The following is a 15012-nucleotide window of genomic DNA, read 5'->3' as shown; positions in this document are numbered from 1 at the left end:
CAAAACGATTTAATTCTGAATCCGTTTGTTAATTAATTCACTTGTTACATTCATTGTATAATTTACCTAAATATTGAGTTAGTCATTGACCATGCATATGTAACTCATGTACTTTGATTTAAGTTGAGGCTTATGCTCTAAAGACGATCAAGCCGAGAGCCAGTATGTTTGGTACATAACTTGTGTATGGCATGGCTTTACTAGCAATAATGGAATTTATAACTCGATTAAAGAGTTAACGATATCCTCTCATTGACATTGTGTGAATGGATAAATATGAAACGTGACCACGGGTTGCTTGTTCTCGAACGAACAATTTATCACAATCATTTGTTGACAGTAATCATATTAATAATTAAGAAGAGACAATGATGACAATAAGATAAAATAAGATTGTGTTGAGTGAACGAATTTTATGCAAAAATGATATTATTTTAATAGATTTAATATTAAATAAATTTAATACTTATCTTGATTGTATTTTATTAATTTAATATTAAAATGATTAAATTTGATCATAGTTAAACTCTCTCTATAAAAAGAAAGTCACGAGTTATTATTTTTCACAGATTTGACTTCAAAAGAAAGTTGTAGAGAGAAAATTTTCTAAAAAAATTATTTCAGAAAAATTCTAGAAATATTTTTCATATTTACAACTTCACCTCAAAAGTTTAGAGAAATTGTAAAATTGCCCCACTAGTAATTTTGTGAAAAATTTTCTAATTCGAAGTGAGCCCACACTTGACAAACGTGAGCTTGAGGATAGCAGAGAAGACTATTCGGTCGAAGCGTTCATCCTAAACAAATCAAAAGGTACGATTTTGATTAAGTGTTTATTACTTTAGATAACATAACTAAGTTTTTGTTTTGAGAATTTTTTTTAAAACCTATTTTTCCTTAAACATATTTTCCGTTGCATTTTTCAAACCCAATTTTTCAACAGTTTGTTGCCATTTTAATGTTATTTTGCTACTATATTTTTAACATTTTGTTGTTATTGTTTGGATATTGCATAACACTTGTTTTGTTATTAATTTTGCTACTATTTTAGAGGCATTTGTTTGCTAAGTTGTACCTATATTAGTGTTGTTTAGTATAATAACTTTTTTTAATGTATTTTCAATTTGTTGGGAAATATTTATTTTAATGTTTTTATTGAATTTGATATATTATATTTTTAAATTTTTTATATAAAAAATAATATATAAAAAAATTAATACGGTTGGGTCGAGCGAAGCTCAAGTTTAGTATTTTTAAACTTGGTCGGGTTTGGACACAATTTTAGGCCTATTTTCTAGGAACATAGTACAATTACAAAGTTTCATTTAAGCCAAGCAAAAAATACTATTTAGCTCTTTTCAAAAATTCAAAATTTTAATTTTGATTTTTTTTTAGATTTTAGCTAAATGAAATTTTTAAATTTTTCTAAAATTTAATAATTTAATTTAATTCTTTTTGTAACACCCTTTACCTTACTCAACCGTTGGGTCAATGTTATGGGATGTCACATTTATTGTTGAAGCAACTACGATCACTCTAAATCAATTAAACATCTTTATTCAAGTTTTTAGGTTCATAATACATTTAAAATAATATTTACACACTTATTTGAGCTTAACATGAGCTTACGAAAGCTTCCTAGGTGGTCAAAGGTTGTTTAGTGACCAAAATGTAAAGTTCCAAACTATCGGGAGCTTGTCATAACTTCATAGACTCTCACGTCGCGACGTCACATTCTAATTTATCTCTTTGTGACCTCGAGAGCTCCGCATTGCGATGTTACTCTCTGATTTGCCTCATTGCAACTTCAAAAGCTCCACATCACGACTTCAATCTTACCACTTTAAAACTTAAGCAATCTGCTCTCTATCACTTAGATCAACATTTATATGGTACATAACATCCATATCAACCGACAACCACTGGAACATGCCAATTTCCAACCTTGATTATCACCTAAGTCAACTCAAATCCAAATCATATCAATCTAATTGACAAGATTTACAAAATGGACCAAAAACACCAAAGCTTTCATTGAATTCAATCATAACATTTCTAACATATTCCTATGTACATGCCAAAAACTAATGCCCAAAAATTTAGATTCATACTCTCTTTCAAGCTTAATTTGTGATGAGATGAGTTGAAGTCGATCTTCATTTTAAGCTTCAAAACGATCTTAACCTACGCGCTTGAAAGAAATACATTAAGCTCGCGTGAGCTTAATAAGCATATCAAGAATTAAACTTTGCATTTGAAATCATTTTATTACACATACACATGCATATATATAATTATCATGGAGCACTATTATCATACGTTAGTTTGTTTCAATAATTGCTATAGATAAAAAAAATGTCAAATTACTAGATAATATACTACTTACAATGTCAATATTGAATTCACTCACGTTAAAATTTTATAGCCCATTTGTATATTTATTAGAATACAATAGGATATTCGGAATGCCGATAATTTGCACCGAAGAGCCACTATATTCACATGAATGTGCGGATGTCACTTTGCACAAAAGTGCCACTAACACTTGCACCATAGTGTTGCTTTCACTTGCATCGTAGTGCCACTATCACTTGCGTGCATAAAAAATTTTCCTAATGACATCCATTTATATCCTACTAGTTCTCATTTTGTTTACCTAGACATTTTTACTATACAATTTATTTACATTTTCCTAACAAATAAGTAATTCCAAAATTTCTATAATTTAGTCCTTAACTAAATGGAATCAACAATCATTAAACTTCACTTAACATTTATTCCAATAGCATTCGACATTTCACTTAAATGCTTGGTATTAACATCTATTCCACCAATCTAAATTTTATACTCTTTGCAATTTAGTTCCTTTTTTTTTAACAATTTCACAACTACAGATGCATTTTTCAATTCCAATACCATTTTACTTCCAAATAATTTCCAAAACAAAAATCATCATTTTCAACTACTAATATATTTTCTAAAACTATTTATCAAGTTTTTCATTTAGGGTTTTAATTACAACAAAATGCTTGAAATGAACCCTTTCTTTTTCCTTCACTCCTTGGCTATGTCTTTGCCCTTATCACCAACTTGATGTTCACTTTTCTCTTTCTCTTCATTTAGACAACACATATACAACTTCTAATATCAAAACAAAAATCACAGACTATTTCCATGCATTTGACGAGAAAAACATTAAGGCCTAATTTAAGAATGCTTCTCAAAAGTACTTTTGAAAAAGAAAACACTTTTGGAAAGAAGTTAAAATTTTAAGCTTCTAAAAAAAGTTATTTTAGGCCAATTTTTAGCTTGGAAGAAGCACTTTTTCTCCCAAAAAGCAGCTTGTTTAAGAATGCTTTTGTCCCAAAAGTGATTCTTATAAGCAATACTAAATCGACCCTAAGTCCTAAAAGAAAACTTATTATTCTTACCTTAACCTTTCTCAAAATCTCGAACTTTTCTTCACTTTTTTCCTCCTCCAAAATGAATATTAGCTAGATTTACAAAAAAATAAACTTACAATGGAGTTGTTCTATTGATTTCACTTAGAGTCTATGGTGACAATTTGGATGTTAAAGTTTAAGAGAGGTGAAAATGGTAGAAGGGACTAAATTGAGAGAAAATGAAACTTGGTTAGAAATGAGAGATAGAAACGTGGAGGAAAAGAACGAAAATGTTGATGATGTTTCCTTTTTTTTCTACATCTACACCAACAAAATATCTATCCATCTTTTGTTTATTTTAATAATCTAATAATATTTAATAATAAAAATCTAATAATTACCATGCCACACTTGTGGTTACTATTCACTCCCATTCTCATCCCTTTTTTTTTTTTTTAGTTTCATGGTCAAATTACTCTCCAAGTCTTTCCTCTTTTTCTCATGCATCAAATTCAATCCTTTCTTATTTCGAATTTTTACATTATGACTCAATACTTCTCACGTTTTTACAATTTAGTCCATTTCTTAAATTAATTTACCTAAATTCAAATGCCTTTTTAATTTCTTATAATATCCAATTACCTTCTCCACTAATATTAGTAATTTTATTTTATGTACTCCCAAAATTCTCATACGTGCACAATCCAAATTGACATTATTCGCATCTCAGGGGTGTCAGGGATGTTACATTTTTTAACATGAAATTTTTGCATTCATCCTTAATATTTTATAATATCATTCTGGGAAAAATCTCAAAAGTATACATGAACTTTGATTCAATGTGCAATTTGATACATCAACTTTGATTTGTTGCAATTATGCACATGAAAATTTAATTTTGATCAATTATACACATTTAAAGAAATAAATACATCTTTTACCAAAAAAAAAGAAAGAAAGAAAAAATACATCAAAATACTTTTATATTGGATAAATCTAATTATTTGTATATGCAATACATAAAATGATGCTATATCAATAATATTGTTGATAATTTTGAGAATTGGATCAAATCAAAATTTCATGTATAAAATTACACAAAATTAAAGTTAATGTATAAAATTACACATTAAACTAAAGTTCATATATACTTTTGAGATTTATTTCTATTATTCTCAATTTTATCCTAAATTTGACTTTGATGAAGTTTTATTTTAGGTAAGCTTCAAAAATAATGTTGAAAAATATTGATTCTACTTTACTCTAATGAAAACTTAAAAGAAACAATAAATCAATGATTTGGATTTAGTTAGTAGAAGACCGCGTTTTCTATTTATACAAGTTATTTATGTGTCTCAACTAATGAGGCTCACGGCTAATTTAACATTGCTTCGGAAGAGTGCTTTTAAAAAAGTGCAGTGAAAAAGTACTTTTAAGAATTATTTTTGGAAAGTTTGGTTTAAGATTTGAGTGTTTAGCATTATTGTCAAAAAGTGCTTTTGAGAAATAAAATGTCCGTTTTAGACGTGATATTATAAAGTAACAAGTATGTATTTAAATAATGTTCAAATTAGTTAATATTATGCTATTTTAGCAAGAATATAAAAAATAATTTATTATAACTTATTGTTAATATTTTTAATATATGAAATATTAATTTTAAATATTTCTAAGTAATTAATATTAATTATTTATAAAATTTAATTAGAATATATAAACTATATTTTAAATATTTAAATGGGGAAAAACGAAAAAAATTAAATGGGGAGTTAAAATGAGAAGATGAGATTAGAGAAACTAGAAAGAAAAAGACAGAGTGAGAGCACCTTACCTTGAAGATCTTGAAGAAAAATGAAAGAATGGAAGGAAAACAAAAAAGAACCGGAGAGAAGAAGGAAGGAAGAAGAAATTGTTATTGTGAAAAATGATGAGGACAAAAAGGTAATTAATTTACTAGACTCTTAGCATTTTAGCTTGGTTAATAAATAGTTAGTTATTTTTGATTAAGCTTATATTTTAGTAATTTAACTTTAATTTGTTATGGAACATTCATTAATACTATCGATTTGTAATATTTTAATCATTGTATTGTTAGTCGATATTAAGAGTATAACAGAAATTGCATGCGGCCCATTAAAAGTTGACATGACTTTCATGTCATCATCGTATAATTTAAACATATATTTTTTTAATTTTTTAGCCTTTGTTTCATTTCTTGTTCTTCTCTTTCTTCTCATTCCTCCCTCGTCTTTCCCTTTCAACATCATTGTTGCCATTTTCACCATCTCTACTACTTCACATCCCTCACCTCACGATCTACCCCAAGCTATCTCCATCATGGAACACCCTTCCTTACATCATCCGACCATCACCATTCCCACCTCCTTTTGAACTAGCACACCCATTTGTCACCATTGCTCCATTACCTCACCTTCAACTTCACCATTATTATACCAAGTTCCTTACCACCTTTATCAAACCCAACAACCACTCACCTCACCATAATCACCATTGTAACCTCACAAACCTCTCCTTCAATCTACCTCCGAACATTGACCTTGTCCTGCACCAAATCTAAGCCTTGCAATCAACAAAACCTCCAAAAAAAAAAAACCCATCAATACCAAAGTCAATAAAGTTAAATAAAAAAAAAAGTGAAAGAGTCTTGCATGAATATAATAGTAGCCAAAATAAAATCAAAGTAGAAAAACCTAGTTTGAACTCATATTGGGTTTACACAAATCGAACTATTGGTTTGAGCATTTAAACAGAAAAAAGGAGTGATGTGCCAAAAGGACCCTTTGATTGTATTCTTAAACCGAAGAGATGATTGAGGTCTCGATATTATAAAGAGCTTTCCCAAAGCATTACCTAGCAAAGTGAAAGAATGAGACGAGAGGAGACCAAACACTATCACTAACACTAACACACATACACATACACACACACACAATAAATATTTAAGAAAATTATAGTATTACACTCAAATATTTTGATAAACTATGAGATAAATTATATGACAAAATTTAAAAACGACTCTAAAAAATAACATGGAAGTGAAATTATAAATGTATGATTTCTCTTATTCTTATTTAACTAATTTATAATAAATAATTAAAATAATAATTTGTTAGTAATTACATAGACTAATTTGATTAAATATATTCGTGAGGAATTGAGTGCAGTTCCTTAAAAAAACAATTTCACCATTGTATTAGTTAATATATTTATAAATTTTTAACGGATTAAATTAAAATCTTATTATTTTTGGAGGCCAAAGTGCATCTTATTATTACAAATTCTTAATTTTATTCATTTTAAAGGGTAAAAAAACAATTTTCCTTTTCTAGGAGAGTTAGGCCCCGACCCCCTTCCATTGCCCTTGATTGAGTGTAGATTTAAATACATCATTTAAGTTCGCATATTAATTTAATCCTTCTCCATATGTTCACAAATCGAGTTGATTCAAGTAGATTAAATGAATTTCATTTAATCAATTGACTTTTATAAGATATTCTGTGTACATTTATCACCGACTTCTGTTTACGACGCGTGACATAGGTATCCAAATGCGTCATCTTATTGTTTATGAACATAATGGTACCGTGTGAATCAAGTGAATAGATTAACTTGTTCTAAAAGCATGAGATGTCTTCTAAACGCAATGCATGCCTACATGTATGATAAATATGTTTTCATATTAGATTATGTAAATTAAAAAATTGATAAATAAATTTAAAGTTTCATAAAAAAATTTAAATCGAATTGGACCTTTTAAGTTTGTGTGGTATGAACTTATATTAATCAAATAATTATAACATTACATAAAATATGAGATATTTTGAGATAATTACGGTTGTTTAAATTGGATTGAATTAAATTAGTTGATCGGATTGAGAATTTGTGATAAATTTAGTAATTAACTTTTCAACATTTAAATTTTCATTTTATCAAATACAACCGAACCTGACATGGCATTAAACATGCGAAAATACCTTTACCATTATTATTTAGGTCAGGATTGAAATTTTAAAATTAAAAAAATAGTATTAAAAATGACTAACTAAGAGCATAGAGACTAAATCTGTAGTTTACATATAATAGAAGAACGAGAGGTGTTCATAGGCTAGGCCCAATTGTTATAGGTGTTCATAGGCTAGGCCCAATTGTTAGGCCTGACCCGACCTAAAAAATGAGTCCAAAATTTTATCTAAGCCCGATCCAAATAAAAATGCTAAAATTCAAACATGACCCACTCTCCCATAGTAAATTTTTTATATAAAATTTAAATATATATAATAAATCAAAAATAAAATAAATATTTTACAATAAATTAAAAATAAATTTTAAAAAATGTGTATACAAATAACAACGTAATAATGAAATGATAGCAAAATAAGAAAAAACAACAACAATAAAATACATTAAAATAACAAAAAATAACAAATTTTTTTCTCATTTTGTGAATTTAGATCGAGCCTGGGCAAAAATTCCTTACCTAAAGCTTAATTTATTTTTTTAAAACGGACATTATTTTTTTACCTATATTTATATCAAAACCGTACCATTTTTCAGCCCGGATGCTACGACCCTGACCAGGCATGAGAAGAACTAATAACATAATTTGACTCTATTCAAAATAAAAATAGGCAAAATTTACATGACCCAAATTGCCCTCAAAACTACCGATATTAGCCTGTCCCTAAACTACACCTGTCATTTCCAAGTTGTGTTGGGCATCTTTATATCCATATTTATCTATAATTTATATTTACAGTTCTTGCGGTAGTGCTGGCGCCATTTGTGGTTTCATTTTCAACTTCAGCTCTTTGGTTTTCCATTTTGCATAGATTCAAGATATGGGTAAGCTTCCTTCTTCTTTTATTCTTCGTTCAGTTGTTAATGGTGGAAGCCATCTTTCTAATTTCCACTCTTCTTCTTCTAACACCATAGCTACCCACATCGAAGCCTTAAGTAAGAAACCCATGCCTGTTAGAGGAAAGGGAAAAATAGATTATCGCTTCGATAATGTTGATGATGCTCTGATTGTTTTCAATAAGATGATAGGCAAGTATCCAAAGCCTTCAATTGTGGAATTTAATAAATTATTAGGAGCCGTTGTTAGGATGAAACATTATGCCATTGTTGTTTCTATGTATAGACAGATCGAATTATTGGGAGTTTCCCACGATGGTTATTCTATGAATATCTTGATTAATGGCTTTTGTCAATTAGGTCGAATTGATTTTGGGTTGTCTGTTTTGGGGAAAATGCTGAAATTAGGTGTTGAACCTAGTGTTGTAACTTTTTCAACTTTGATTAATGGGCTTTGTATTCAAAGTAAGATTTCTGAGGCCATTAGTATATTCGATGGAATGACTGAAAGAGGGTATCAACTTGATTTGATTGTTTACAATACAATACTTAAGGGGTTGTGTAAGATTGGCAATACTGATAGAGCTGCTAGGTTTCTAAGGCTGATGGAAGGCACAGGTTTTGAACCTGATATTGTAGCATATAATACCATCCTTGACTGCCTTTGTAAGAAGGGGCTATTAAAGGAGGCTCTCAATCTCTTCTCGGAAATGAAGGTTAAGGGCATTAGACCAGATATCATTACTTATAATTGCTTAATTCATGGTATGTGTAATTCGGGCCGGCAGGAGGAGGCAACAAGGCTTTTGAATGAAATGGTTGATAACAATATTTCACTTGATATTGTCACGTATACCATATTGGTTGATGCACTGTGCACGGAAGGAATGATTTCTAAAGCTGTAGAGATCGTTGACACAATGAGAAAGCAAGGCATTGAACCCAATGTTGTCACGTATTCTACATTGGTTGATGCACATTGCAAAGAAGGGATGGTTTCTAAAGCTGAGGATATTGTTGACACAATGATAAAACGAGGCATTGAGCCCGATGTTATTACCTATAGTGCATTAGTTAATGGTCATTGCTTGCAGAATGAAATGGATAAAGCTAGAGGAGTTTTCAACTTGATGATTGAGAAGGGTTGTGCACCTGATATAGTTACTTACAACACCATGATCAATGGATATTGCAAAGGTAAAAGGTTAGACGAAGCAATGGAACTCTTCCATGAAATATCTCGAAAGGGACCAATCCTGGATACTGTCACGTACAGCACTCTCTTGCAGAGTATGTTTCAGTTAGGGAGAGTTTTAACTGCTTGTGAACTGTTTAGAAAGGTGCTTGCTTCTGGACAAATTCCAGATATAGTGACCTGTTTGATTTTGCTGAATGCTTTATGCAAAACAGGTCATATCGAAGAGGCATTGAAACTTTTTGAAGCAATGCGAAACAGTGGGTTGGAACTTGATATTGTCCCATATACTATCCTAATTGATGGGTTTTGCAAAGTTGGGCATATCAAGGTTGCAAAAGAATTATTTCATCAACTCTCAAACAATGGTTTAAAACCGGATGTTTACACATATTGTATAATGATTAATGGGCTGTGTAAAGATGGATTGCCAGATGAAGCATACAGGTTGTTTGGGAGCATGGGAGATAATGATTGTTCGCTTGATAGTTGCTGTTATAATGTAATGATTCGGGGGTTCCTTCGAAACAGCTATACCTCAAAGGCAACGCAACTTCTTACAGAAATGGTTGGTAAGGGATTCTGTGCCGATATATTCACTGTCACCTTATTTATGGATCTCATCTTACACTCTAATAGATCAATCTTGCTCTGAAATGTTCCACTGCTTTCTCAATTAAAAAAAAATCATGTCCAATTTGGAATTTTTTTAATTTCAACTACTAAACATAATAGTATTAATGGTATAAGGATTAATTATGTCTAAATTAAAATATAAAAATAAATCTTCAAATTAAATATATTATATAGGCGAAAATGATAATTTAACTAAAGAGTTTTATATTTAAGCCTTTAAATTAAATTTCTAAAGATGTGAATCAAGTAGAAGAGATGTATTTTAGATATAAATATTGAAAGTCTTGACTTGAATGAAGAGATGATTAAATCTTTTATTAGATACCTATTTAACATGAATTTTTTGGGAGGAAAATGTTGAAACGAGGAGTAAAAATTTGATTTGATATTCTTATATTGAAATCACAATTTCATACGATCTTTTTCCTCTAAAAAATGCTATGAAATATTAGATTTTAAATTTACATTAACTAGAATTCTTTACCTAGCTATACTCGGGTTTAAAAATTATTTTAAATGTTATTAATTAAAATAAGATGAGTTTTGTGAGAATTATATGAAAATAATAATCTGACATTATATTAAATATGTGATAAAATATCTGTTACATAAGATTTTGAAAGTAATAGAATTGAAGTTAACAAACTTAATTATGAAGATATATTCTAAATCAAATAATTATGATAATTTGCAAAATTGAGCTCAGGTCTGTTCTTGACAATTTTGGGGTTAGGTAAAACAATAAAATAGAGTTTTAAGTTTTTAAAATTAATGAAAAATTTTTAGGCCCTTAAAGGTTAAATTTTTTCTTTGGACCTTTAAAAGTTAGTAAAAAAAAATTTAAACTCCTTAAAAATTGAAAAATAATTTTTAGACCCTTTTTAACTTTGGATCCTGAACGGTGGCACCTCCATACACGACTTCAAGGGCAGGCCTGATTGAACTTAACAAACTTATCTGTTACTATTAGAAATGACTAAATTAGATATACAGGCTAAATCTGTAATTTACGTAGAAGATAATTTGACTGTTTAAATTAATTTACCCAAATTACGCTCGCAACCCTTTCCCTAAACAGTACTTCGCAAGCCAAAATTTACACTTCTTGTGGTACTGCCGGCGCCATTTGTGGTTTCATTGTCAAGCTCCCATTTTGCTTACTTTCAAGATATGGGTAAGCTTCCTTCTTCTATTCCTCGTTATGTTGTGGAAGCCATCTTTCTAATTTCCACTCTCTTTATTCTTCTTCTAACACCATTGCTGCCCACATCATGTCCATGTCTGTTAGAGGAAAGGGAAAAAAAGATGATCGCTCCGATAATGTTGATGATGCTTTGATTTTGTTCAATAAGATGATTGAGAAGTACCCAAAGCCTTCAATTGTGGAATTCACTAAATTATTAGCACCCATTGTTAGAATGAAACATTATGCCATTGTTGTTTCCATGTGTAGCCAGATGGAATCATTAGGCGTTTCCCATAATGTTTATTCTATGAGCATCTTGATTAATTGCTTTTGTCAACTAGCCCGAATTGATTTTGGTTTTTCTGTTTTGGGGAAAATGCTGAAGTTAGGTGTTGAGCGTACTGTTGTAACTTTTTCGACTTTGATTAATGGGCCTTGTATTCAAAATAAGGTTTCTGAGGCGGTTAGTATGCTCGATGAAATGACTGAAAGAGGGTATCAACCAGATTTTATTGTTTACAGTACAGTGCTTAAAGGTGTTGTGTAAGAGAGGCAATCCTGATAGATCTGTTAGGTTTCTAAAGCTGATGGAGGTTTTCAGCCTGATATTCTAGCATATAATACTGTCATTGGCTGTCTTTGTAAGAACGGGATGTTAAAGGAGACTCTTGATCTCTTCTCTAAAGTGAAGGTTAAGGGCATTAGACCAAATATCATTACTTATAATTGCTTAATTCATGATATGTGTAATTCAGGCCAGCAGGAGGAGGCAACAAGGCTTTTGAATGAAATGGTGGATATCAATATTTCGCTTGATGTTGTCACATATACTATATTGATTGATGCACTTTGTGAGGAAGGCATGATTTCTAAAGCTGTAGAAACTGTTGACATGATGATAAAGGAAGACATTGAGCTTGATGTTGTCACGTATAATACATTGGTTGATGCACATTGTAAGAAAGGGATGGTTTCTAAAGCTGAGGATATAATATTAAAAATTTATATATATATATAAGAATACAAAATTTAATGCCTTGCATTTGAGAGAAAAATTGTTGTAGAAATTTATTTATTGTAAAGATTAAGTAAAAATTTAATAAAATACATGTATGAATTTTTTTAAAAATATCACATATTTCTTAAATATGATGTTAGGAAAATTATTTCCTTAAAAAAATTAATAAAACTACATGTATGATTTTTGGAATGATGGGATTGACGAGAGCATCATATATGAAATGGATACAAGACGAAATGAAAATTTGACCGTCTAACATAAACCAACTCTTTTATTGTTTCTCCAATTTTAGATTATGGAGCTTATAGATTTATTGATGAGAATGCAAGTCTTTCTGGCAGTGCGGCCGTATGGGTAAGCTTTATTCTTCTTTCGCTTGTTAATGGTGGAAGGGGTCTTTCTATTTTCCACTCTTCCTTTAACACCAGTGCTACCCACACCGATGTTAAGTAAGAATTTCACGCTTCGATAGTGTTGATGATGCTTCGATAGTGCTTTTAGCATTTTGATTAAATGCTTTCTTGTCAATTAGGCCAAATTGATTTTGGGTTTTCTGTTTAGGGTAAATGCTGAAGTTAGGTCTTCAACATGATGCTATAAAATTTTCCACTTTGATTAATGGATTTTGTAATCAAATTAAAATTTCTCTTTTAATTGCTTACAATACAATGCTAATAAAGCTGTTGGTTTTTTAAGTACGATGAAAGTAAGAGGTTTGGAACCCAATATTGTGGTATTAGCACTGTCATTGGCTGTCTTCGTTGTTAAAAAGGATGCTCTTGATCTCTTATTTGGAATTGAAGGTGAAAGGCATTAGATTTATATTGTTATTACCAATTATGCTTAATTCATGGCATGTGTAATTGATCAAATATCGTTATCTACAACATCAGAAATCATCCCTTCCTTCCTTAATTCTTGGTATGAGTAATCACATTGCAAGAAGGTGATGATTTTTGAAGCTTTAGATACCACTGACACTATGAACAAGCAAGTCATTGCAAGGTATGTTTCTAAAGCTGAGGATATTGTTGACACAATGATAAAGCGAAATATTGAGCAAGTAAGGACTTGATTTCATCTTTTTCTTGTAATGAAGAAATAGTTATAGTCCTGTGTTTATATGATCTCATCTTTCTATATATTTCTGAAATTGGTTCAATATCATTATGCAATTTTTGTTTCGCATTCAAATAAAACATTTCGATGATTCTCTTCTATAAATTTTCTCATGGTATACTGTGCACTGAGAAACACCATCTTGGATTTAAGCTAAACAAGGCCTGTCCATGTCTATTAGCTGTTTTTGGTTGGGTTTGAGTCTTTCATTTTGAACATCTTTTTCAATCCTTACAAAATTGTACCTTTGAGGAATGTTTTATGGACTTCGTAATGTGATAATGAAATGATCCAGGGGTTCTTGAAAGCAGCTATACCTCAAGGGCAGCACAGCTTCTTCGGTAAATGGTATGCAAGGACTTGTCTGCAGATTTGTTGATCTCATCTTAGATGTTAGAATCTAATAAATCCATTCTTCTTTTCCTTATTATTAACTTCAAATTTTATAGTCACATTGAATGCAATTGAATATGGAATTTGGATTATCAGTTCAAAATGTCAAATGAGTCAGTCTGAATTATTTCTTGGTTTTTGATACAAAGTTGTCTGATGTGTGTTTTTTATTACTTCGATTAACTAGGTTTGATAGATTATTTTATAGTTAACTTGGATATTATGCGCCAAGGCGGTTCATATCCTATGGGAAATGTGGCTCAACTCGTCGGGACTGCTCCTATGTCTACCACCGATTCCTGCTACTACTTGGTCAGGTAGAATGGATTTTGATCATGTGTTCATTCATAGTTCCTTTTTCCCCCTAAATTTGAGATTACTACTCCGATATTGTGGGGCACAAACACGAGTGAGGGGGTTATTGGCTATAGCACCCGAACGTTACTGTTATTGTTGTTGTTCTTAGTGGCTAGCCCTCCCGAGCGTTCCATAAAGTTAGGGAGGGAGGGCAATAGTCACACAGAGAGTTTAGGGTAGAGTGAGGGGGCTATTGGCTATAGCCCCCGAGCAATACTTCCTTGTTCTATGGTAAAGTTAACTGTATTATAATCTAACGAGTCTTTTAGTAGCGTTAAGCCTCTCTGAGGGAGGTATGGAGGGGTAACGTACCTATAACTGTGTTTAATATCAAAATTGGGTACTAAAATTTCTAAATAAGCAGCACAAGGAAGGAAGAAATCAAAGGATTTATTTTTAGGAAAAGAAGAGAGAAAGTTGAGGATTGGATGCATCGTCTCCAAGAAACCCAAACCTCTTTCACATAAACAAAGAACCAAAAAAAAGTAGAAAATATTGTAGTTTGTTTCTTATTAAAGATGAAAAACATGAAGAAAAAAGAAGAAGAGAATTTAATGAGAAATTCAATCAAATTTAGTACAATTTAGACCATTTATTAAGATATCAACTGCTTTGGATTCAACAGTGACTGAGAATCACGTTGGTATCATAATTGGTCGGAGAAAGCTATGAACGCGTAAGTGCAACAACTAAAGGTGTATTTAGGGTCACTTCTTCATTGTTTTTGAAAAGTGCTATGAAAAAGTACTATTGAGAAGTGTTTTTGAAAAATTTGAGTGTTCCGTATTGCTGTCAAAAAATATTTTTGAGAAAAAAATATTCATTTTAGACTTGATATTATAAAATA

The 15012-nt window shown here is 30.6% G+C and overlaps 2 protein-coding genes across 2 annotated transcripts; both read left to right on the top strand.

Annotated features, from left to right (window-relative positions):
* Positions 1 to 8146: 8146 nt before the first annotated feature.
* Positions 8147 to 14476, top strand: LOC105766421 (pentatricopeptide repeat-containing protein At1g63330). The gene has a single exon (XM_052630088.1). It carries the CDS (start codon positions 8243 to 8245, stop codon positions 10106 to 10108), a length of 1866 nt encoding a protein of 621 aa, XP_052486048.1. The 5' UTR covers positions 8147 to 8242; the 3' UTR covers positions 10109 to 14476.
* On the top strand, positions 11361 to 14129 carry LOC105766440 (pentatricopeptide repeat-containing protein At1g62680, mitochondrial-like). Its single transcript, XM_052630450.1, has 6 exons — positions 11361 to 11738; positions 11850 to 12231; positions 12589 to 12650; positions 13243 to 13359; positions 13711 to 13777; positions 13996 to 14129. Exons 1-6 carry the CDS (start codon positions 11361 to 11363, stop codon positions 14127 to 14129), a joined length of 1140 nt encoding a protein of 379 aa, XP_052486410.1.
* Positions 14477 to 15012: the final 536 nt, after the last annotated feature.

The sequence above is a fragment of the Gossypium raimondii genome, chromosome 5, assembly GCF_025698545.1.
Source record: "Gossypium raimondii isolate GPD5lz chromosome 5, ASM2569854v1, whole genome shotgun sequence".
Taxonomy (NCBI): Eukaryota; Viridiplantae; Streptophyta; class Magnoliopsida; order Malvales; family Malvaceae; genus Gossypium; species Gossypium raimondii.
The sequence above is the reverse complement of the archived record's forward strand: the minus strand, read 5'-3'. Positions and strand labels throughout refer to the sequence as shown.

Excerpts from the sequence above, each read along its gene's own strand:
- LOC105766421 (XM_052630088.1), top strand. The coding sequence starts at position 8,243 with ATGGGTAAGCTTCCTTCTTCTTTTATTCTTCGTTCAGTTGTTAATGGT.
- LOC105766440 (XM_052630450.1), top strand. The coding sequence starts at position 11,361 with ATGTCCATGTCTGTTAGAGGAAAGGGAAAAAAAGATGATCGCTCCGAT. Across the intron at positions 12,232-12,588 it reads TACATTGGTTGATGCACATT|ATTATGGAGCTTATAGATTT; the intron begins GTAAGAAAGGGA and ends CTCCAATTTTAG. Across the intron at positions 12,651-13,242 it reads CTGGCAGTGCGGCCGTATGG|GTGATGATTTTTGAAGCTTT; the intron begins GTAAGCTTTATT and ends CATTGCAAGAAG.